The sequence below is a fragment of the Brachyhypopomus gauderio genome, chromosome 3 (genome assembly GCF_052324685.1).
Source record: "Brachyhypopomus gauderio isolate BG-103 chromosome 3, BGAUD_0.2, whole genome shotgun sequence".
NCBI lineage: Eukaryota > Metazoa > Chordata > Actinopteri > Gymnotiformes > Hypopomidae > Brachyhypopomus > Brachyhypopomus gauderio.
In genome coordinates, this window is record NC_135213.1 from 36,548,428 (window position 1) to 36,572,577 (window position 24,150).

Here is a 24,150-nt window from a genome sequence, read left to right on the forward strand (position 1 = left end):
ATCCTGCGGGAATAAATGTGATTATAAAGGCAGCAATGGAGCCGCTGCACCTGGTGTTTGATAACTACCCCCACCCTCCCCGGGTGGACATTTAAACCGTGTTCGGCTTTTGTTTCTCAGAAATGATATTAAAAATTCCTACATATAAAAATAACATTTTATTTGCGTGTGGATTTAGTGTTCTAAGTGTTCTCGGTTCATATCAGCGCCAGTTAAATGAAAAATGAATCCGTTTCAATGGGCCTATTGAAGCACTCGGCGGTTGATTTGAAAACGTGCTGAAATTATTAGTGTTTTAAAGTTATTTCTTCTCCTAAAGCCACAGTTGGAGTCTCCACAGCCCCTCAAATGTAGCCATCGTTTCTTTACTGAGGCGCATGTTTCATTCGCGTGTCCAAATATTGACCGTAAAAGTGTTACTGTTTCAGGATGATGTTTGAACGTCCAGCGGGTTCCTGAGCAGCTGATCTCCACACACGGTGAGGAGCGACTCCATCCTGGTGCTCTCATACGAGAACAACAACACAGGAGCGCACGTGAGCGCGGCGCGAGCGTGCTGCAGTGGTCTCGAGACCAGTCACCCTTCATCCTCCTCCTCATAAAACACTCTGCAGCTGCCGCGCGGTCCACGGGAGCTCAACTCGCCTCGTGCTCCCGGAGAAACACGAGGGAGCGCGTCAAAACGCGCGCGCGCTTGTGAGGCGCACGAGTGCGCGGCGGAACAAAGTCACCGTGCATTCGCTCCGTTGCGTGGCGCGTGTGTCTACGAGCGGCACGCGCTGCTCTGCGACCGGTCCGACCGCAGCCGTGTGCACCTGCGTCTCCGTGAACTCGCTCCGTGGTTGTTCCGCGTTGGAGCGCTGCGCGCACGCACGCACGCACGCACCGCCACCGAAGAGCCACTCGCGCGTCCTTGAAACGCGGGTCGCTTAAGGCATCACGGAGGATCGAGACTCGCTGAGCAGATGGAGTGACGGACCGCGCAGCTGTGTGAGGGAACCGTCGGAGTCCAGGAGGAACCCGAACCATGCGATGGATCCTGCGTGGGAATCACGAGGAAGGAGTTTCCACGCCAGGAGGGAGAGAGAGATGATCTGCTCCTGAAGATCAGCGAGGATCTCCCTGGATCTCCCCGATGGGACGCACGACCACGGGATCCGCGTTGGTCTCGTCGGCAGTGGATCAGATCTATATGATGCATTTGTGGAGCAGATAGCAGTAGCTGTAGCATTTTCTCTTTTATTATAACAAAAATCACATTTACTCCTATGAACATTATTTTTTTAATGAAATGATTTTCCAAGCGCCACGAGACGACTCGCAAAAACTACTTAATTGATCTCCTGTTCCCATAAAGCGGGTCGCGCCGTCCGGATCTCCTGATCTCCACGGGATGGTGGAGACGCTGAGCATCGCTGTTATCGGTGCGCCCGGAGTGGGAAAAACTTCCATAATCCGTCAGTTTATTTCCAACGACTTCACGGACACGTACACTCCCACTAAGACGCGACACGTGTACCGACCGTCCGTCCTTCTCAACGGGGTGATGTACGACCTGAAGATCCTGGACGTCCCGCCGATCGCCTCGTTCCCCTCCAGCCCCGCGCAGGTGAAGTTCGTGCCTGCGGCACATGTCGCACGTTATCATGAAGAATGCGTGTCAATGATTTATCTCCATTTGACTTGGACTTTGTCCATTTAACATCCGCCCGTTTGTTGTTTGTTTTTGTAATTGGGCTCTACGGTCCCAATGTGCCACCATAGCCACAGTGGCTGGTTTAGTCTAGCGGAGAAGATCGTGAACTTTAGAGTAGAACTGATGGCGTGTACAGTATATTCGTACAGTATATCACCTACTTCTGCATGTAGGTGTAGTTTGGCTTTTCGGTTATGTAGGACTCGGGCTAAATGGATGCCCTGGTGAGTGTTTACTGGATTAAAAACACACACGCCATGGCCCCTTGGGAGTCGTGGGCTATTGTTGTAGGTCAGTTTGCTATCGAGTCTCTTAACGATCAATAAACCCGTAGACCGCTAAGATCTGTTTTCTCCACGTCTACATCTGCTAGGGTGGAATTTGTCCGCCTCTCAAAAGTGAAGATGCCAGGCGTACGCCAGTGTTACGAGGAGGAGAGGAGAGGGTTGGTGTGTGTGAGTGAGTGTGTGTGTGTGTGTGTGTGTGTGTGTGATGGGGGGTGCTTTCTTCCAGTAGCGGATCTTACTGGTGTGGTTGCTATGGAGACATGGCTTGAAGTGAGCATCAGTGAGCTTGTTCTGTTTATACCCCCCCCCCCACACACACACAAACACACCCCAACCCAGGAAGGGGGGGCACTAAGCTGCATCCCTCTGCTAACACTTTAGTCTCTCGTTCTTCACTTTCTTTCGTGAAAAGAGACGAGAAGGTATTTAAACAGAATCTGATTAGTCTAGTGTCCTGTCACCACTAAACTGCGACATTTATGACGCGCCGGACCTCTGGGGTATTTCTGAGGGTGTTCCCTTCTCACGCTCGCGAATAGCAAACAATTAGCTGATTATTTCATAAATGCTCTAGCCTTTGTTACAGCAAAAATAATTAACCTTCTCTTTAAAGTCTTGAAGATTTAAATTCCTTCACGGCAGTAATAATTTTTTAAAGGACTCTGTTCACATAGGCTAGTAATACATTTAAAGATTAATATCAAGTGATTCTGATGGGCTATTGTGGACCTGGCCTCAACTCCAAAAAATGTATTTTATGTTTGATATTTATCTTCTAGAAAATTCTTCTTATCTTCCAGGATTCTTCTTATTCATCATCTTTCCTGTATATCTTTTACTACTGTAAACTGGAATTAGTCACTGGTGTCAACATTAGATACACACACACACACACACACACACACACCTCAAGAATATTTCAGGGAGTAATCGCGGTGTACTTTAGAGGGCGTAGTAAATATTGCTTCATCAGCCATGCAAAAAAGTGCTTCTGAAGTTTTAGGAAAGGGGACCTAGTTGATATACCACATCGTCTATTTTATACAAGACAAATTGAATGTTTAAATGATAAAATATTCTCCATGGGGTTCTAAAGTTTCCAGAGTCTCCTAATAAAACACATGAGGGCATTAACGATCTGTTGTATCATCAGGGCAGCAATGTGAGGAAACGTAAGGAGAAGCCTCCTCTCCTGCTCTCTCCTGCTGGGGTTCAACTGTGATGTTAAACTACGCTATATGCTAGTCTACCTTCAGCTTTGAGCCCTTGTCTTCTCCTTCACAAGCCCATGTTGTCTATATGACAAAAGGCACAAAAAGCTGTTCAAAAAGGACTCCATTCGTGCTATGAAAATGACGTTGTCCTACAGAAGGAGGCCACTGTGACATGAGGGAATAACGTTGGTGTAAAGGGTTGAGATAAAGAGCTGTGCTTGGCCTGATACAATGTTTCGCTATGTGGTCCATGACAAAGTGGTCAAAGTGACATTCACACGAGTGCCAGGACCCAGTGATTTCACAGGAGATAGAGAATCGCAGTCTCTTCTAACTTCTTCCCATAATGCATCCTGTCACCAGCTCTTCCCCAGGTCAGTGGCATACATGCACGGGGGCTGTGATCATGAGGTCAAAGAGAACACCATTCACCAGGCCGGGCCACCTTCTTTCACTTGGTCCAGGTCCGGTCCTGACACCCACGTGCCTGTTGTAGGCATTTTCGGCAGTGGGCAGACGGCGGTCAGCATGGGTGCTCTGATGTGTCCGTCTCTACGCAGCTTCATATGCAGCAAGCTGTTATGCACGGAGCGTCCATGTTTTCAACAATTTATGCTACACTAGTTCTTGGGTGGGATCCAGCCAGATGGAACAGCCTTCGATCCCTGAGCATAACAATGAGTGTTGAGTACCCACGATGCTCACCTTACCTTAAACCTCTGTAGTTACTGGTCACTGCGTACTGGGAAGGCACCACAAGGCCGGCGGTCCTGGAGATCTTCTGACTGGAGATATCTCGCTATCTCAGTGTTGTCCTTCTCAAAGCAGGTCATATGCATACACGCTTTTTTCATGCTCCTGGCTCGTCAACTTGAAGAAGTGACTGTTCAGCTCGTGTCTGAAGTTTCCAGCCCTTGACGGGTGTCACTGTGATGTGACCTTCTGCACGTCACGTGTCAGTGGTTTGAATGTTGTGGCTGGCCCGTGTGCATTTGAACGCCGGTGCTTTTGACCCTGCATCACTCTCTAGTGTGTAAGCACTATAGTGTGAAACACTCTCGTGGTCTCTCTCTGGATTTTTGTAGGGTAGTAAAGTTTCAGCTGTAACTGTCACTCTAAATGGGAATTAAATGGCTGTATGCAACCACATCACATCACTGTTCTGCGTCTGTGGCCTGTGTGGTAACTTTGTGTTACTGTTCGAGATTATGTGTTTTTCCTTTTTTGAATTGCATAAGCTGACAACACATAGTGATGTAATTAAACACATTAAATGAAATTGTATCATTGCCATAGCTGAAGTTCTTATCCATGTTTCCTTTCATATGAACCTGGTTCATTATCACTTCAGTGACATTTAGGGTATTTTCACATGAATGTTCCCAAACGCAGGATATGCAATGCAAATGTGGTACGTTTGGCTGAGTGTGAACGCTGTTTTCAAACTCGGGAGTCGTGCAGAGAACCCACCTCTAGTTCTCCTGAAATCACGGGTCTGGAGTTCTGCTGCAATCTGCTCCGAATTTGGAGATGTTCCTGGGGCCAAGTAACTGTCTCACTGTCCAATGTGACTGTCAATGTCCTGTGTGACTGTCCTGTGTGATTGTCTCACTGTCCTGAGACCTGGGTACTGTTATGTAGCCCTGTGTACTGTTGTGCTATAGTGTTACACCAGGGACCTGAACTACCCATTCCAGTATATGTAGGAATAAAGACACAGGCCAGGTTTGGATACGGAAATGACTGTGAGATGCTGCATTTCATGCAGTGTAAATTCGAGATCAGGATGTTGTGGACAGCAGATTCCCTGTCATCTGCAGCACGTACCCTCTGGAGGACATCAGAGGATCATCTGCTGTTTGGATGGGAAGGTGAAGCTTTGATGTGCAGATCCCACTAAAGGCCTCCAGGGAGTTATGCTGCTTTTAACCTCCATGGATGTACAGATACAGGGATCTGAGGGAGCGATCCCTACAAACGTACGCCATTATACCCACCAGCATCAGAGCACGTGTGTGTGTGTGTGTGTGTGTGTGTGTGTGTGTGTGTGTGTGAGCTGTTTTATACTGGGAGTGATTGTTTTAGCACTGGTGTACTGGTGGCATACTGGTGTTACATTTCCCTACACACACACACCAGAATGAGGGAATGTGAAGTCCTCTCCGACGCTGAGTGAAGAAACGTTGTTTAGATCTCATAGAGGAGCAGAGCGCTGGGGAACAGAGATATGACAGCTGGGGCAAACAATGAGTGTGAGGAAGAGAGCGATCGATCCAACAGAAGATCGATCTCCTCAAACAACTGGAAGGAAGTTCTGTTATCAAATGTGAACTGCACGAGTGCAGTGCACTGATGCGGACATCACCTCTGACTGCAGGCCACGCCCCTCTTTCTGGAGCCACTCGCTGATTGGCTTGTGTTGAACTATGGGAAGGTGGAGTCCGATTGCTCCTCCTCTATTTAGGCATTATGGATGAGACACGGTGTCCATTTCTCATCCATCAGACGCTGTGGGAGGACGCGGGACGCCCGAGCTTCTCTGGGTCCTCTGTCCCGCGGGATCTCTGGCTGATTCTGGCTGCGTTGTCCAATTACACTACTTGGTCTTTAATTCTTTTTCTCCTCCATGCACCAGTAGTAAGCCAACATGACAGGGCTTCAGTGATCTTACACAGTGTAATCTTGGAGATTATAGTTTCAGATGTCTCATAATAGCCCGAATTACTGAAAACCTCCGCAGCATTCATAGACGTACTGAGCAGGGCGAAGCATATCGGTTCTGTTCACCAGAGTCACAGCGGTAATTTACTCCAAATTCATTTGAGATTTGACATGAGGGAGCAAAAAATTCCCATTACAAACCCAAGTCAGGTCTGCAAACCCCAGTCAGGTCTACAAACCCCAGTCAGGTCTGCAGTGACCTGTCGGCCCGAATATTAAAGCTGGATTCTATTATAGCTGTTTGCTATATGAGAGAGAGAGAGAGAGAGAGAGAGAGAGAGAGAGAGAGAGAGAGAGAGAGAGAGAGAGAGAGAAAGTCTGATTCTTTCTCCTTCCCTCTCCATCTGTCCGAGCTCAGCGTAAACACTCAGAGGCAAACACTCTGCAAAGTCCTTCATCATTTCACACTCGTCTACAAAATGAACATAATCTGTTACATGAAGCTCCAGCCCAATCCCCTCAAGCACACAATCGCTACCAGAGATATTGTCGAAACGAACAGGAAGAGTAATAATACAGCCATCCTGCACTCTTAGAGATCACCGTGAAGTTTGGCATGTAGTGCGTGTTTCCTCATCATTCTTTACTGTCTGATAATGTCTGAGTTCTCACTGTTGGCATTTGACGCCTTGTTTTATGAATCGGCCATCCTACAGCAGAGGTGCAACATCTCACAGCTGCAAGATTGTACGTTCCTGATGTATCATGACCGTGTAGCCCATCTAACCAACCCACCGATGACCGAGCCCTTGCAAACGCCAAGTGGGTGTTGAAATCAGAGTTAGCAGTAAACACATCCAGGCTGCAGCTGCCCCCCGGCGGATCTGCTAATCACAGTGTCATTTTAGATCAACAAGAACTAAGGCTGCTTCTCAGCCTGAAACATTGGGAGGAAAAAGAAGATTAACTGAAAAACTGTAATCTTGAGGGGGGGGGGGGGGGGGGTGTCTGGGTCTGTGGGGGTGACCCTGCAGTCAGGAGGGGTATCTGGGGCGGGGTGACCCTGAAGAAGGTTCTGTGTTACTCCCTCGTGATCCATGACACACACAGATGTGGATGGAAGACCGGTGGGTCCGTGCTGGCTACCAGAAGCAAGGTGGGATATAAGAGAAGCAGCTTCTGTTTGCGGTGAGAGTTTCCAGCACTGTGTGTTCACCTGCATCCCAGCAGAGCAGAATGCAGCATAATGGAGTCATTTCAGAGAGAGACCCGGTTCAGTTCTGAGGCTGTGGTTACACTTCACCTTCCTAATCTCTCTCACCAGATCTCTTCCTCCTCTTTTTACTATGATTTTCAACGATTGCAGTTTGTGCAAGAGATTATATATCAGATCAGTTCAGTTCTGTATATCTGAGAGAGAGAGAGAGAGAGAGACGGGTTTAGGCAGGAGAGACTCATCCTGGAGCTGATCAGCCTGGATTTCCCACAGAGAGAGACAGACAGATGCAGAGAGACAGCAGCAGGGTTCATTGTCCTGCGTGGTTTTGTCCAAGCATGCTGGGAGCGGAAGGGGGGGGGGGGTCGGTATGCTGAATCAGCACTAATGCGTGTAATGCGCCATTCCGTTGTGGTTTTATATCGGCTATAAACTGAAGTGAATTTGCATATAAATATGACCTCACTTCATGATGGAACATTGAGGTTGATGGGATTTTTTATGTGTGTGTAGAACGAATCTGACGTGATTACAAATACTGATGAATGTTACTTTGTGCAGAGAGCGATTTTACCGTCTCTGTTGCTGCCATGAAAGCAGGCGAGAGATGAAGCTGTTCTGGTCCTGGTCTTGGTCTGGTCCTGGTTTGGTCCTCTCCACCACACACACCTGCCCGAGAGGGTCAGGATTCAGAACCAGGTCCACTCACACTGGACCCCACCGCATTAAACCCGTTTCCGTTCAGAGCATTCCTGTCATTACATCACCAGATGTCAATATTTCGCATGCTTGGGCTGAAAAGCCCCGAATATTTATTTATTTATTCGTAACGTGAAAAAAGCTGTTTATTGCAGTCGGCTCATCCTCGTCCCCAGGCGCTGAGGTAGAGGAGCGGGAGGATGAAGGAGGTAAATTCTCTCTCCCCGATGGCTCGGCTGAGTGAGGAGCGTTGCGCAGGGCTTGACGCAGGCAGATGAAACACGGGGACGAGCAGCTATTTTTATCCGTGCGGGGCTGGCGGTGCATGGAAAGAACCCCTGACGAGCTGCTGAACAGCCCCACTCCACCTGCTGCACCCGCTACGCCCACTCCTGCCCGTCCGTCTCCTTCGCCCGCCGCACCTGCTCCACCTGGATGTGGGCTCGGAGGGTCAGTCCAGGCCACAGGAGCCGCTACTGGTGTCCACGTGCTCTCCAGAATCGTTTAGTGCCTCCTTCTTTTGTTCTAGAATGATTCAGTGCGTTTTTATATTTTTCTAGAACGTTTCCACACTTATTTTCCCACTTTTAATGTTTTTTTCCTTTTCTCGTATCACAGTGATATCTGTGCCAGATTTAACACAGACCTGTGCAATCCAACACTCCAGATTAGCCTCTAATTCCCCATTGTGTGTATTGCATTATTTTAACATATGCAAATTACACTACATGTAAAGTACACTACATGTACACTACATGTTTAATAGGTTTGCATTTTAGCTAGTGAGGCAAGGGCACTCATTGTGTAGTTAATGACACTCATTGTGTAGGTAATGGCAGTTTCCGTGCGTCTGAGGAAGAATTGTTTCTTTCTTTTTGTTGTGTGTGAGATGTTAGAGGTGTAACAGCTTATACATCCATAAACATTCAGTATGTTCAGAAGAATGTTCATAACACCATTTGGCACAGATATGATTATTTATCAGTGCAAACCGAGGCAGGCCGTGCACATGCGGACCGGCCACTGTATCTGCTCACGGCACCATGACCCTGAGCTTCAGTAGGAGATGAGAGGTGACCCCAGGTGACCCCACACGCCACCGTCCTGGCCGCCTCAGGCCTCTCAGCAGTGACCTGTGAGGACTGTAACTGTGTCCATGTCTGATCACTCTCTGTGTGACTCTTAGCATTGTGCATGAATGTGTGTGTGTGCGTGTGTGATGCTAACAACAACCTGCCTCTTAGCGCAGTAAAATCCAGGATGAAGATCATTTTTTCTTCCATTTGACAGGAATGTCCTTCCGTGCTTTATTTGAAGCGTCTCCTCTGGCTGGGTGCACCTCCTGATGGATCGCTTTCATTCCAATATGTTTACCTCCAGTGTGTGTATACACACATACGTGTGTGTGTGTGTGTGTGTGCGTGTGTGTGTGTGTGTGTTAGTATTTGTTTGACCATTTACAGAGGTTGATGGTGACATTGCTGGGACTCATTTTATTTTGTGTCATTTTTTAATGTGACACGTGTGCTCTGTAAACTAAATGTTCTGCGTTTGTGTTTTATACATTGTTTGTTTACTGTTTGTTTTCAGATTTTGACATTTCACTCTTCAATCTGTTTTTCACATCAAAGAGTGTTTGCACTATGTCTCCCTCTCTAGATCTATTTTCTTTTGGTTCCTCTGTCACTTTCTGCTCACTCTTTCTTATGCCCTGTCTCACCCCCGTTCTCCCCCTCCCCCTCTCACTCTCCCTCCTTCTCTCTCACTCTCCCCCTCACTCTTTCTCTCACTCTTTCTCTCACTCTCTCCTCAAACAGAATGGGTTAATGGTCTGTATTCAGGTCACGGTCAGTGAGTCTGCTGGTCTCAACGAGCAGTAATACAATCTCGCTGAAGAGGGGGGTGGGAACTGATGGAAAACGAGGGAGACTGAAAGAAAGAGGGAGATAAAGAGAGGGTGAAGAAGATAAAGAGGGAGATAAAGAGAGGGTGAAGAAGAGAAAGAGAGAGAAGAGGAGGTCAGTGTGTTACAGCGTTACAGCAGGGACAATGTCCAGTCGTCACCATGGTAATTGCTATTAGTGAACCTGTCCTCGTCTGTCTCTGTGCGTCTCAGACCTCAGCTCCCTGAACTCTCGTAGGACACGTGAAGTGAGCGTGGCATAACGGTCCTGCCTTGTCCAACAAATAGAAAAAAAACTACATTTTTAAAAGCCTCAACCATGCCGTGATAGAAAGAGGCTCAGTTACTCGGTGTTCATTGCTTCAGTGGTCACATTGGAACACACACACACACACACACACGTATACTTTGAATAAAGCTGTTTTGATTGAATTGAAGATTACACGTAGCACAGAAAGAAGAAATCCCCAGATGGTGTAAAAGCTCAAAGCGACAGGGCAGCAGTAGCTACTGACTCCTGCGTGCTTGAACTAATGAATTACAGTGACCTTCACGTAAAAGAAAAGTTCTAATGTCATTTGAAATATATATATATATATATATATATATATATATATAGAAACCAAGCAGCTCAAATGAAGCAGCTAAATTGGGATTTTAAAAATGTGATTTCCTTTGAAACACCCCTTCTCCTCAAAATCTGTGCTACTTTAATAAGGATCACTGGGTAATAATATTTTGTGTGTACCTTGTTCTTACCTGTTTCTTACGTGTGTGTGTGTGTGTGTGTGTGTGTGTGTCAGGAGTGGCTGGATGCCCGATGCAGAGGAGTATGTAATGCGAGTGCCTACATCCTGGTTTATGACATCTGCTGTGTTGAGAGCTTTGAATACGTCAAGATGATACGACAGCAGATTGTTGATAACAGGTGGAGTATTTCCTGCTTCACACACAGACACACACACACACACACACACACACACACACACACACACACACACACACACACACACACACACACACACACACACACACACTTTAATACATTCCTTTCTCAAGAGCAGTCAGTGGCATTCACCTTTAAAGCCAGAGTTACTGTAATATTAAAGATGGTGGAGCTGCTTGCGTTGAAGCAATGGTTATAAAAACTAAAGGTTTTCTGACCCCTTGAGAATTTGAAACCACTGCATTCAGATCGAACTCGTCAGATCAATTCAGCAGACAAGCAATCAGAAATCAGATAGACATCACTGGAGAACTTTTTGAAAATAAACATTGCACTTCATAGTGTGGACTCAAAGCACTAAAAAATCCTGACTTAAATTAGTTTAGTTGTATCTGTGTGTGGGGGGGGGGGGGGGGGGGGGGGCGGGGAGGGGCGGAGAAATAGGGCTTATAGAAGAAAAAAGTTAGCGTTATTCCTGAAATAAAACATGATAATTATGATGGATTACAGCAATGTTGGGATATATTTGGATTAGTGAAAAGTCAGCGAAAATGTTGATGTAAAAACAAACCTGTATATGTATTACTAAAATGGGTTCATGGTGGTAGGTTATGACTGTGTTACTCTATGATCAGGTTAGGGCATGCCTGTTACCACTAACCTGTGTTACCACTATCTGTGTTACCACTAGGCTGTGTTAGCACTAGGCTGTGTTAGCACTAGCCTGTGTTAGCACTAACCTGTGTTAGCACTAGACTGTGTTACCACTAGACTGTGTTAGCACAAGCCAGTGTTACCACTAGGTAGGGTGACCAGATTTGGGTTTCTGAAAAGGAGGACACCTTTTTATCCGGGGGGGGTTCATCAGTGTATGATATGACACAAATGACATGGTGTCTGTGTAAAAATTGCATCTATTGAAGAGCACAAAACAACATAGTACCTGCCTTACACGTCAAACACTCTGTCTCATACGAATCACGACACTGGCGAAAGCACCGGAATGTTTTCTTTAACTCCTCCGTAAACGTACACTTTCGTTTCGGCATTACCGTAGAACCGGCGGTTCTTCACACACACACACACAACGTAAAGTAGATAGATTTGAGGAGAAGGGTGTGACTAATTTGCGATACAGAGAATCCTGGAATGGAGTGACAGTTCTAATCACACTGTACATGTATTATGATTGAGGCAGTCGAACAAAATCCCGGATGATTTTGAAATCCCCCCGTCTGGTCACCCTACCTCTAACCTGTGTTACCACTAGCCTGTGTTACCACTAACCTGTGTTACCACTCGGCTGTGTTACCACCAGCCTGCGTTACCACTAAGGTGTGTTAGCTCAAGCCTGTTAGGACAGAAATAAAATGCAAAAAAGGAAATGACAAAAGAAAACACAAAAACAAAACAGTTTATGTTGATCTTTCATGTCATATCAGTGTTCCTTTAGAGATGCCTCCTTCACTGATTAAATGTGTCAGACAGCATCAGCCGCCACCACAGACCTCTTGATTGCCTGTGATGTGTTTTTAATTGTACTCATTCCTCTTCCCATCAAACTGCTGGAGTATTAGAGAGATGACAGACAGGAGCAGGTGAAGAGAAACAAATGCCCATACACAACTGTCCTTTAATCTGCTCACTCCATCCTCACAAGCCGCACACATTTTGCATTTGCATATTCGTATGATGTTTGGATAATAAGATTAAGCCAAGGGATTGTGCACTCGCTCTGGTGAGTGATGTCTGAAGGTGTCTGTCCCAGTACCGTTTCCCTTTACTCATTTGGTGCCTATTGTTGTTCAGGAGTGAGTTTGATGATGAATGGGATGATTCATTATAACAGGTGTTATCTGCAGTACCAGCCTGCAATTTTTTTTTTGCCATTTTTAACCAGCTGTAAAGGAACCGTGTTTATGGTCGTCAGACTATGGAGCAAAGCTGAGCTTTAACACCAAGTTTTGAATCTAGTAGTCTGTCTGAATGTTTCCTAGACCCATCAGTAAATACACAGTGGTGTTTACACACAGTTGTGTTTACATATTGTGGTGTTTACACACAGTGGTGTTTACATATAGTGGTGTTTACACACAGTGGTGTTTATATATTGTGGTGTTTACACACTGTGGTGTTTACATATTGTGGTGTTTACACACAGTGGTGTTTACATATTGTGGTGTTTACACACAGTGGTGTTTATGTAAGTCCAGCTGGACCCCTATTAAACACTATAAGAGGTTCTTCAACACTGCAGGTGTTCATCCAACATTGGGAAGAGAGGGATTGTAAGGGATGTAGTACTATCAATCAATCAATCAATCAAAGTTTATTTGTATAGCGCTTTTAACAACTCAAGTTGTCGCAAAGCAGCTTTACAGGGTTTACAAGGTTAACAATACTATGGGTCCAGAACCCTAATGAGCAAGCCAAAGGCGACAGTGGCGAGGAAAAACTCCCTATGATGGTGGGGAATAGGAAGAAACCTCGGGAGAACCAAGACTCAAAAGGGAACCCATCCTCCATTGGGCGGCCCGTTAACACACAAATACACAAGTCACACATAATTCACACAATCAGACTAGGTAAAAGGTAGAATTGAAAGTTCTGGGTTTTGATATTGTCACTGTAAATGTCTGTTGATGAATGCCAGGCTTTCATTCCGTGTCGGAGCAGTGATGCTGGTATTGTAGGCTCCGACTGCAGTGTTACTCCCCAGGTGAACCCCGGTATCAGCACATCCACCAGCAGCCAGACCATCCCCCAGGTGCCTGCAGGTGCCTGTATCCAATCGTCTTGGGTAGAGCCATGCAAGAAGATAGATAATACAGACTGAGTGGACATGAATTTAAACCACCGTTGATTTAAATGTACGTAGCTCACGTGCCAGTGATCAGCATGTGGCTCCGGCAGACTAATCTATAGCAGCATAACTAAAGGGAGGGGTTCAGAGGTGACCACAGGCATGAGGGCTCACTGAGACATTGCTTTCCAGTCAAGTCATAGTCACAAATAGAGTGATGCCAAGACACAGCTGGATGACGGCATCAACATCTCAGATCACCAGAAATCTCAACGTCTGGGGGCCCCCAAGCCCCTACACCTTACAAGGGGAATTACTAAGGGTGGAGCATTTATCAGAATATATCAGATATACTGGTATCAAGGTTGTCGACACAAGGATTAGAGATCTGTGGAATTCTATGAAACACAATGATGTGTCGAGCAATATCTGCCTTAAACAACATGCCAGCAATATCTGACAGGGAGAACACTGCCGTTGTTTCAGAGTAAAGTTCATATTCTCTCTGTATGAACATTACTATTCTGTGTGGTATCTATATGACTCATAATACCAGTACCGGGGTTAGGGTACACGACCAGGGCCTTCGTCTCAGATAAAAGGGCTTTGGGGTGTTAGGGTACACGACCAGGGCCTTCGTCTCAGATAAAAGGGCTTTGGGGTGTTAGATCGCCCCAGGACGGCAGTTAGAGGAAGAAAACTCTCGTAGGATAAAAACATGTTGTACAGACTTAGTACGTCAGATTCAAATAAGGCATCATTTATGATATGTAAATATAATATAATACTGTAATATATAGTTGATAATGTGTTTCATGATCATGTATTAAGAAGAAACACTTAGGGAATATGTTTGAGAATATGTTATTAGTTTGGCTGATTACAAGTAGACTATGTGATTGGAAGTGTAAAGGATTAAACCCTCAACCCGTCCAGTACAACATAAGGTTCATGCTTGGGTGATTAAATCATGGTCAGATGACACACAGGGGGTCTGCTAGTGTGAACAAAACACACCCCCACACACACTTCCTGGAAGGCCGTACGGGAGGGACCTGGAAGGACTGGTGCCATCACTCTCTCTCTCTCTCTCTCTCTCTCTCTCTCTCTCTCTCTCTCTCTCTCAAGTGAAGGTGGCTTTATTAGTTTGAATGTATGTTACCAAAGGTTGTCCAAAGGTTTGGACACTGAAACGGATTCAGAAAAAAAACAGAATTAATCATATTCCAGAGGTGTATTAATTAATAAATCTCTCTCTCTCTCTGTATGTGTGTGTGTGTGTGAGTGTATTGTGTGTGTGTGTGTGTGTGTGTGTATGTGTAGGTGTGTATGTGTGTGTATGTATGTATGTGTGTGTGAGTGAGTGAGAGTGAGTGTGTGTGTGTGTGTGTGTGTGTGTGTGTGTAAGCATATACAGCAGTATGTCACTCTTGACCAGCCCAGTTCACTGATTAATCTCTTCTCTCCTCCCTCCCCCCTCCTCCCCTCCTCTCCTCCCCTCTGCCCCCTCCCTCCCCCCTGCCCGTAGAGAGAGCAGCAGTCAGGTGCCCATCCTGGTGGTGGGCAGTAAGAGAGACCTACAGAGGCATCGCTTCACGCAGCGGCGGGCCGTGTCCGTGCTGGTCAAGCGCTCGTGGAAGTGCGGATACGTGGAGTGCTCCGCCAAACACAACTGGCACGTGCTGCTCCTCTTCAAAGAGCTGCTGGGCATCGCTGTGGCACGAGGAGGCCACCGCAACAACCACACCTCCATACGCCTGCAGGGGGCGCTGCAGAGGAACCGCTGCTGTGTCATGTGACCGCTTGCTGTGGATCACCTGACTTTCCTGGGAGGGGCAAACCATAGAGGAGAAGGAATAGGGGTGGGGGATTAACCATCAGTCAAAATTACTGTGGCCCACTACACGCAAGAGCCCGTTTATTGGTTCTGAAATTATATTAACGTTGGTGCAAAAAGATTGTTTTTGCTTCACCACATTAATCCCCCACCCTCCCCCAGTCTAAAGCACCACAGAAAAAAAATTAATCAATTTCACTATGATATCCAGATAAGGCTTTTTCATGTTAAGGAAATTGCTCTTCAGAGAGAGAGATAAGGCAACAAGCCTGATTTGGCCTGCCCTGCTATCTGATAGATCTTAATTTACTTATTTCTTGTCTCCATACTGACACACACACACACACACACACACACACACACACACACACACACAGACACACACACACACACACACACACACACACACACACACACACACACACACACACACACACACACACACACACACACACAGAGGCATGTTTGTTAGTGTTGCTACACAGCCCTGCTAGCTAATACATAGATATTATAACAGAGGGACACAGCATAAAAGCAAAAGCATTCAATCAAAAAAAGTTTTTTGTAAGCAACACACACACACACACACACACACACACACATCTCCACTTCACTGAGGAGTCCTGAGGTGACACACAAATCTTCTTTCTTTTCAGTATTGTCTTGAGTGAACGTCTGAATCCTGTCATGAGCTATGTCCGAAAATGTGCCCTACTCACTATCTATAAACACCCACTATATTGATAAAGCCACAACCCTAATATTGAAGGAATTACTATGCCCTTCTATTTGTTTGATTTGGTGATAGTTTCTGTTTTTCCTCATGAATATTATTTGATAGAAAACCTATCAGGCATAATTGACTATAAACCCAAACTTTGGGATTACAAAAAGAGCGTTTGAAAAGCCGAACACATTTCTTCGGTTAACTTGCTTCTTACGTTTGTAACAGGCCTGTGAGGTCTCTGAAGACGTCAGCGTCATCCCTCGACCCTCCTCAGAGAAGTCTTCAAGCAACGTGGTGCACTCTGGGTATTCCTTTTTTGCTACTGTACATAATGTAGTAGCCTACTTATTGAGTTGCATTGTGGGATTGTTATAGTGCACTGGATTTCCTGAACTGAGTTTTGGGACACCACCACAATGGCGGGACCCCAGATTAGTGCGCTTCATAGTGAACGGCCAGTTCCAGACACAGCTGTGGTGTTGCTCCCGTGCACCTCACAAGTATGTTACTTTTCCTTTGTTTGTTTTCCCCCTCACACTCTTGAATTAGCCCTTCAACTAATTATCACTTTTCCTGAGCTCACCAGGACTGTCTCTCTACGGGCTATGACTGGCAGTTTCTCTGTTATGCTGGTCTGAGTTGCTGATCCCGCACCCACGCCATCCGAGAAAGCGCTAACTCAGACTCAAGTATGCTATGTCAGAAGTAATGGGCCCTTACCATTTAAAGAAACAGCTTAACCAAATAAGAAGTTGTGGCTAATAATGAACAAACTGTAGAACAGGCATCAGTTAGAATGTCATTTGCATAATCGTGACTAGTAGCTCTTATTCACTGCTAATGGTATTAATATTTGCACAATATTAGTAGTTTCAATTTAATTATTCTTTTAAAGTAGTGGTACGCTACTTGTGTTGGGATGTTATACTTAAATTTGGTCCTGGAGTTTCTCATAGCTGGTAGTGAAATTGAACATTTAATGTGTGGTAATGTGTTCCACTTCATCATAGCTGACCACAACCCCAGACCACAGGAACTGTGATTGAAATACCTCTGTTCTCATCTGCCTCTTTGCGTCCACCACCACTCCCATATAACGGCAAATCTGGCTTCCTGTGAAACATCTAGTGAGGATGAGATAATGTCAGACTCACATTTGATAACTCTAGGTGACTTTGTCATTGTCTTGGGCAACAAAATGAAGGTGTCAGTGGGCTGAGCTCAGAGCGAAGCCCAATTGGGATTCAGATTGCTGGCAGACAGCTGACCTTAAGTCAGCATCGAGGGGGATACAAGGTGCTGTCAGTTTGCTGATCTCAGGTCAGCACCCAGTGGGATACAGTGTTGGCAGATGGCTGATCTCAGATCAGGACCCAGTGGGATGCAAAGTGCTGTCAGTAGGCTGACCTCAGATCAGAACTCAGTGGGTTACAGAGTGTTGGCAGATGGCTGATCTCAGATCAGTACCCAGTGGGATACAGAGAGTTGGCAGATGGCTGATCTCAGATCAGGACCCAGTGGGATACAGAGAGTTGGCAGATGGCTGATCTCAGATCAGGACCCAGTGGGATATGAAGTGCTGGCAGAGAGGTTCTGGCAGCTACATCTGTGAGAACAAAAGCAGAGTGATTTATGGGTTTAATATGTAATGAAGGAGCACTCAGGTGGCAAACGGCCGCTGGTACACGAATGCGGAGATGTTAACCCAGAGCTGGCTGTGAGGGCTTGGGTGAAAAGTGGAAGGTTATTTTATTTCAATGTGAATAAATGATGTTTCTCACTGACAAAAACAGACCAGGGTATAAAATGAATAATATTCCCATGTATAATCTGAGATATAGTTGCTGTTGTGGATTGGGAAGCTGTCCTGTTTTAAACTGGGACATGTTCCCAGTTATAGTTCCCTAAAGTCGACCTGGCAATGTCCAAAGTGGGACACGTGTCAGTTCTCGTCTTCCGGGCACGGCACGCCCACCAAACCATCATACACATCAGTTTTGCTTTCCTCTCCCCCAGTGACCAGCCAAGGATGCTTCTGAATGGCTAAAAGGGTCATGACCTTCTTCCCAGGGTCACGTGGGTTGGGCAGGGCCCGTTTCAGAGGATCTGCATGCTTTTCATAACCAAGTTCAGGGTCTGAAATGCACTGATGCAAGCGTAATGTTGTTTTTAAATCTGAGTGTGTTGTCGGTTTACTACTGTGTGTTACATGTACAAGGTTAAAATGGAAGTAGCTGGTCTTTTGTGCTTGGACAGAATACTGCTCCAGGACTGGGTTTAAATGACCCGGTAGTCAGATTAATTAGTAATTACTGAATTACAAAGTAACTAATTGGTAATTCATTGATTGATGGATTGATTGCGTAATTACAGGCTTTGATCTCACACCATGCAGAGATTATGTCCATCACCTAATCAACATATCCAGCTCTGATATTTGGTCACTTCTGAATACTTAAACTACCTGGATAGTTTGTTTTAAAACGAATTTATGTAAGTTTATATAACTAATTGTAACTGTAGTCTATTGTAAAGTCCCCGGTAGAAGGGTCAGGAACTCCTACCTTAACCTCCAAGACCGATATCTCATATCAGTAGCGTATTACCAGGACATGTCCACCAAGACCCTACAAAAGAAAAGAAAGACTGGTGAATGAATCAGGACAAGGATTTAGTGTTCTATCCTTGAAACGCTACAACTGGTCTGTGAATATAATGTGAATGGTTTTACACTGTTCCTGTAAGTGTGCTGATGTTACTTTGTGAAATCTGTGTTTGAACGAGAAAGTGTGATGTTTGTAAACGAGGTTGTATGTGCCGTTAGTTTTTAAAGGGCTACTATTTTTAATAAGCAGTTTGTTTCTTGTTACCAGTAACAGAATGGTCCGATTTAGCAAGCACGAAAACAGTAAATAAACAATAAGTAAAAAAAACTCTTAAGGTCACGGAGCACGTTTTTTTCGGTTTCGACTTTGTGACGTTTTTATCCCTTGGCGTCAGCTTCATTCGGTTCCCTTTGGAGCCCCCTGTCGGTAAGAACGAAGACTTCAGCCTAAACGAGTTTAATAGGTCTATGAATCCCAGTTCTGTCACTCTTTCCAGTGGCTCTTTCGATCTAAAGCGTTCCTTGAGATTAGGAAAAGCATTTCACATTTGATCTTGAACACTTAGAAAAACATTCAGAATATGACGATGCAGACTGTTGCTATTAGAAATATTAGATAGGCCTGCTGTTTCTCTCTCCATCGGATAAACAGGTAAATATATCTGTAGAATTCGGTATTCGGCGTAAATCACTATAAGCGTCTATTTCTTCCTTTTTGACATAGCATTGTAATTTCGAACTTGTTTGGTCGTGGCGGAAGATGAATTGAGAGTCCCCTATAAAAGACACGTGGGCATAGCAGGAGGGTCCGAAAAAAGCCCTGCAACCTTTACGCATTAAAAAACCCCGGTGGTTACAAAATGCACATTTACGTTAGACCCCTATTCTGGTTCACACCATAAATGTAGTTTTCTTGTTTATGTTTTAAGATTTGTTTTTTTAGACAAAAACTTTGTCAGTGTTCTCAGTAGAAATGAAAACGTTTAATTAAAAAAGACTACATTATTGTGACTTTAGTTTTGGAGCAGTGATCACATTAATGCAAAATTAATACAATCATGCTATGGTCACAGATTACAGGTAATCGCCCACGGTATCTAGAAATATTTAATATAGGCTTACACTACAATTCTATTAAAATTCTATGTTGCAAGCACAGAATAGAACGATTGTAAACTTTATTAGTTAAATTTAAAAGGACGTCAGTTCCACGTTTGATGGTTTCTTTGAATTAGTTTTTAGTTAGCCTGTGTAAGTCGTAACGAAAGCGGTCAGTACAACCTCTACGACACACACACACACACACACACACACACACACACACACACACACACACACACACACACACACACACACACACACACACACACACACGCCGCTGCTACGTCACGCGCTCGTCCCCGCTCCCGTCCAGTCTATTTCCAGCGTCGCGCGCCTCGAAGGGCGATCTCGCTCGCTCTCTCTCTCTCTCTCTCTCTCTCTCCGTCTTCTCTTTCCCGTTCCTCCTGCAGACTCCGGGTGGTTTGCGTGTGTCGTGAGGCGTGTGGTGATGAGAGGCCGCTGTGTGCGGCTGCTCCAGCAGGATAGTCTCCATCCTGTCCTCCGTCCCCTGCTTGTCCTGCACACAGCCGGACGGGAGGATGAGCGACCAGGGCAAGAGTTGTGCGTCCACCACAGCATCCGCTCCGGGCTCGGACACCTACAAAGGCTGGCTCTTCAAATGGACCAACTACCTCAAGGGCTATCAGCGCAGATGGTTCGTCCTCAGTAACGGACTGCTGTCGTATTACAGGTAACGTCCGCGTGTGGATACGATATTGTATTACTGCTGTCAGTCTGGACGCCTTGACGGTGTCATTCATTTCATGACGTTTATCTTTGCCCAACAACAGTCCGGACGTGTATTTTGAAGCTGTCAGTTGGCTAGGAAGAAATATCACACACATGCTCCAAGTTACTACTTCTAGACTTCATGCTTACGCAGACAGATGCGTTAGTGGGCTCTCTGTTTGTTTGTTTGTTTGTTTGTTTGTTTTGGGGGGTGTACAGAAATGTTGCTAACGTTACATCGTACAGGCCCTTGTATGAACATTACCACTACACGTCTTTGTCATGATAAACGGCGAACGCTTGTCGCGGACTATCAGGTTTCCCACAGGACCGAACCGCGACACCGTTCAGCCAGATGGCGGCTTCGGTACCGTAACCTCACCAGCGGCGAGCCCACCAGTGACCCACTTCATCACACCCAGTGACCCACTTCATCACACTCACTGGCTATAGGAGTTCTGTTCTCGGACTGCCCGGGTCGTTGCGCTGTCCTTTCCCCGCTGAGGTGACTGACACCGCTCCTGTCTCAAGTGATCGGAATGAAGATATCTGATGATGTGGTGGTGTCTGTGTGCGGGGGTTATGTGCCTGTTTAAAATTTCAGACGGCTCTACAGGTGTCACCTGTGGGCGTGGTCTGTTACACCTGTTGCTGAGAGCCGTGAGTAATCATGTTTCATCTAGCTCTATAAGAGAGAGCTGCATGGTGACCACCCAACTCAGTTACTGTGTACACCTCAAATTGGTTTATTCATGTAGGTCTGATCCAGTGAGAGTGTTCGGACGGTTCCGGTGGTGTTCATGCTGACGCTCAAATTAGGGGCAGTTTAAATTTGGAGCATTTGAATCTGTGAATGAGAAGGGAATAGTTTTTGTAATAAAACAGCAGCTGGGTTTAACAGCTGTATCTGTTGTCAGCGTGGAGTGAAGGGGTTTTAATTTATTGAAAAGCAAAAACACCTCTAAGTTATGATGCGTCTGTTATTTCCCCAGTAATCTCACTTGCTGTGTAGATACATTAGAATTTTTCCCACATGTGTTCTGAGCAAATGGTGAAATACTTCCTTTACATATGTGTGTGCAGTGTAAACATGTTTAATATTGCTGCCTAGTGTGATTGTGATATGGAATATATTAAAACACACTGGTCAACCCTTGATTTGTGCTAATGACTAAGCTGCATTATTCTGACCAACATTATTTAGATTTGCTGAGTAATGCAAATCCTTTGAATGATCAAAACATCCACAGAGCATTCAACTTGAACATCTGTGATTGCTCATTGCTCATTGTCAACAGTGACATTCTTTGTGAATTGTTATGTGACTCATTTGCCCATTATTAATATTAATATTAGATGGCTGATTTACATACTACTTTTATTGTTATTATTGCTAATGCAAGTATTATAATGATTGACAAATTCTCTATTGCACTGCCCAATGTTTCATAATCAACCAATTTATTTTTGATAGTACTCTGTAGTGGATTTTTATAATTTTATTACACTTTAATTTCTGTAAAGCAGACCGAGTCCTGTTGGACACACACACACTCTTCTCTTCACACTTCTAGGGCGCTACAGTGCCGTAGCTGTGTCCTTCACTCCGTGGCACAGGTGGACATTTCAGGTTCAGAAAGTAAAACTCCTTCCCAGGATTTTACTCAAGCTTGCTGGATTTTCTAATTAGTGCAAGTCAGGTAAAATTAGTGGAATCAACACAATCCAAAAAGCCCTAGCAAAATCTTGGTGAGGAATTTTACTTTCTGAACCTGGAATGTCCACCTCTGCTCTGTGGTCCATCTGCAGCTCATCAAGGAATACATGCTACAGGTCTTGTAGCAACAGAAGTGAAAGATGATGATATCGGCAGGTTCAAATGCGTCTCGTGTTTCTTGCATGTAGAAATAAAGGTATAAATTAGTAAACAGGCAATCAAGACATTGTTCAGAGGCTTCCATTAACTTACAATAAATGTTCAACATTAATAAATTTTTCACTTCCAAAACTGATTTTTTTCTCTTTGAAATGTTAGTATATTGAGTTTCAATCAAGGTGTTTTAAATGGCATTTTGTTGTTGTTGATTTCTTGGAATCTGACAGCATAAGTTCAGTCTGACTTTGGAATTTCACTGTGAAGAGCCGTGGAGAGCAGGCCAGATTAATCAAGCTGACGAATAGAGAATAGCAGATTGGCGGTTATTGATTTTCAGAAGAAATACTCTGATGATGCTTTATCTCAGCACTAATCAGTCTATGTCTAGAGGTGTTTAAACAAACTCCAAGAAGAAGCAGCTGATTTCACTAATTAGGAACCTTTCCTAATTAGAAACATTTCCTAATTAGGGCCATGGCTGTTGGTGAAGGAGGCAGAGCTTGTTCAAGCAGAAACCTGCAGACTTTGCTTTAAATAGCACTGCTTTGTGAGGTCTTTGTGTAGTCTTTGTGAGGTCTGTGTAATGTCTTTTGAGGTCTTTGTGAGGTCTTTATGAGGTCTTTTTGAGGTTTTTGGGTAGCCTTTGTGAGGTCTTTGAGGTTTTTGTGTGGTCTTTGTGAGGTTTTTGGGTAGCCTTTGGGTGGTCTTTGTAAGGTATTTATTTGGTCTTTGTGATGTCTTTATGTGGTCTTTGTGGTCTTTCTGCATTTATACTGCCCCTTGTACATTCCAATTGCTTTAATTCCTCTCAGCAGACACCCTGACTAATTCAGACAGGACATCTCCAACCCCTTTATCAGATGCACACAAGGTTTACTGTGATAATGTCTGTTTGTGAGATCCATGAGTCAAGATCCAGTGATATGGGTTATTGACACTGGAGTCTCAGCTCATTCCATGCGCTGTATTGTTTTGCTATCAGCTCTAAGGTATACAACTCAGCTCCCAAAGGCCGAGGTGGGCAGTCAGTGAGCTGAATCAGGTGTCTTAGAAGCGTCAAGCATGCTGAACTGCACTACTGGGAGTTTGGTGGGGAGACAGGTAGAGAAAAACTTCCAATATATGTGCACTAGACCAGGTCCCTCAGTGAGCAAATGCTGTGATCATCATTCTGGTTTCCAGGTCACTGCTTGGGGAAAATGGATACACCAGTAAGAGTGTGCACTGGAAAAAAGTTCTGATGATGAATGAACAATCTGATACAGGAGTCATCAGAATCACCAAACTGTGTCTGCAGCAATGTTGCTATTGTACATTGTTGTCTGTTTTTTTTGGCATGCCCGATTAAATAAAGGCTTAAGAACAACTGCTGTGTAAATGGTAAAAACCCTTTAAAACTGTTTAAACTGCGTCTGCATACTTTGCTACTGGTAATCACTGTCTTTCAGATGGGGGTGGGGATAAGACTGGGGGAATACACACTGGCGAATAGGGGAAAGTGTTTGTGTGTGTGTGTGTGTGTGTATTTTACCAGATGGGTTCTGTGTGCTAAATGAACAGAATTAGGCTGTTTGGGTTAATCATACCCCCTTAAATGCCCTGCAGCGTTCAGTGCCAGTGTGAGTTGTCAGTGGTCACCTGTTTAGTGGTCACCTGTTTAGTGCTCCTCCTCTTCCTCTGCGCCGTAGCTTCTGTCCTCGTGGGCTACGGACACGTGTCCTCCGTAGTGCATGTAACCACACGTCTCATGTCCATTCAATCCACCATAAACTCTTTTAGGCTAGAAGCATTGCTACTATTTATGACTACTAGGTCACAAGTCTCTGGCTTGTAGGTTCATTAAACATTGA

General features: G+C 45.0%; 2 protein-coding genes and 1 long non-coding RNA gene across 5 annotated transcripts in view; 2 read left to right on the forward strand and 1 right to left on the reverse strand.

Annotated features, from left to right (window-relative positions):
- Positions 1-251: 251 nt before the first annotated feature.
- On the forward strand, positions 252-19,088 carry rasl10a (RAS-like, family 10, member A). 2 transcript variants are annotated; one of them, XR_013129640.1, is made up of 4 exons: positions 252-1,609; positions 10,480-10,604; positions 14,954-15,287; positions 16,215-19,088. XR_013129640.1 is itself a non-coding variant. In XM_076997995.1 (3 exons), the coding sequence occupies exons 1-3, from the start codon at positions 1,394-1,396 to the stop codon at positions 15,222-15,224; spliced, it is 612 nt and encodes a 203-aa protein (XP_076854110.1). In that variant the 5' UTR covers positions 253-1,393; the 3' UTR covers positions 15,225-19,088. The 2 variants fall into 2 exon arrangements, 1 of the variants encoding a protein (XP_076854110.1); XM_076997995.1 differs by having other exon boundaries at positions 253-1,609; positions 14,954-19,088.
- On the reverse strand, positions 15,403-21,000 carry LOC143509358 (uncharacterized). The gene is made up of 2 exons (XR_013129641.1): positions 20,869-21,000; positions 15,403-20,212 (listed from the first exon to the last, which is right to left on the reverse strand). It is a non-coding gene; the product is annotated as an uncharacterized LOC143509358 (long non-coding RNA).
- The window catches only part of osbp2b (oxysterol binding protein 2b), a 51,188-nt gene continuing 47,135 nt past the window's right edge, over positions 20,098-24,150 (forward strand). Inside the window, exon 1 of one of the 2 annotated variants that reach the window (XM_076997997.1) lies at positions 20,098-20,386. In XM_076997997.1, the coding sequence (XP_076854112.1) occupies positions 20,235-20,386 (152 nt within the window). In that variant the 5' untranslated portion in view covers positions 20,098-20,234. The remainder of the gene's footprint in view (positions 20,387-24,150) is intronic. The other variant, XM_076997996.1, reaches the window with a different exon arrangement.

Coding starts and splice junctions, on each gene's coding strand:
- rasl10a (XM_076997995.1), top strand. CDS start 1,394: ATGGTGGAGACGCTGAGCATCGCTGTTATCGGTGCGCCCGGAGTGGGA. Junction 1,610..10,479: donor TCCCCTCCAGCCCCGCGCAG/GTGAAGTTCGTG, acceptor TGTGTGTGTCAG/GAGTGGCTGGATGCCCGATG. Junction 10,605..14,953: donor CAGCAGATTGTTGATAACAG/GTGGAGTATTTC, acceptor CCCTGCCCGTAG/AGAGAGCAGCAGTCAGGTGC.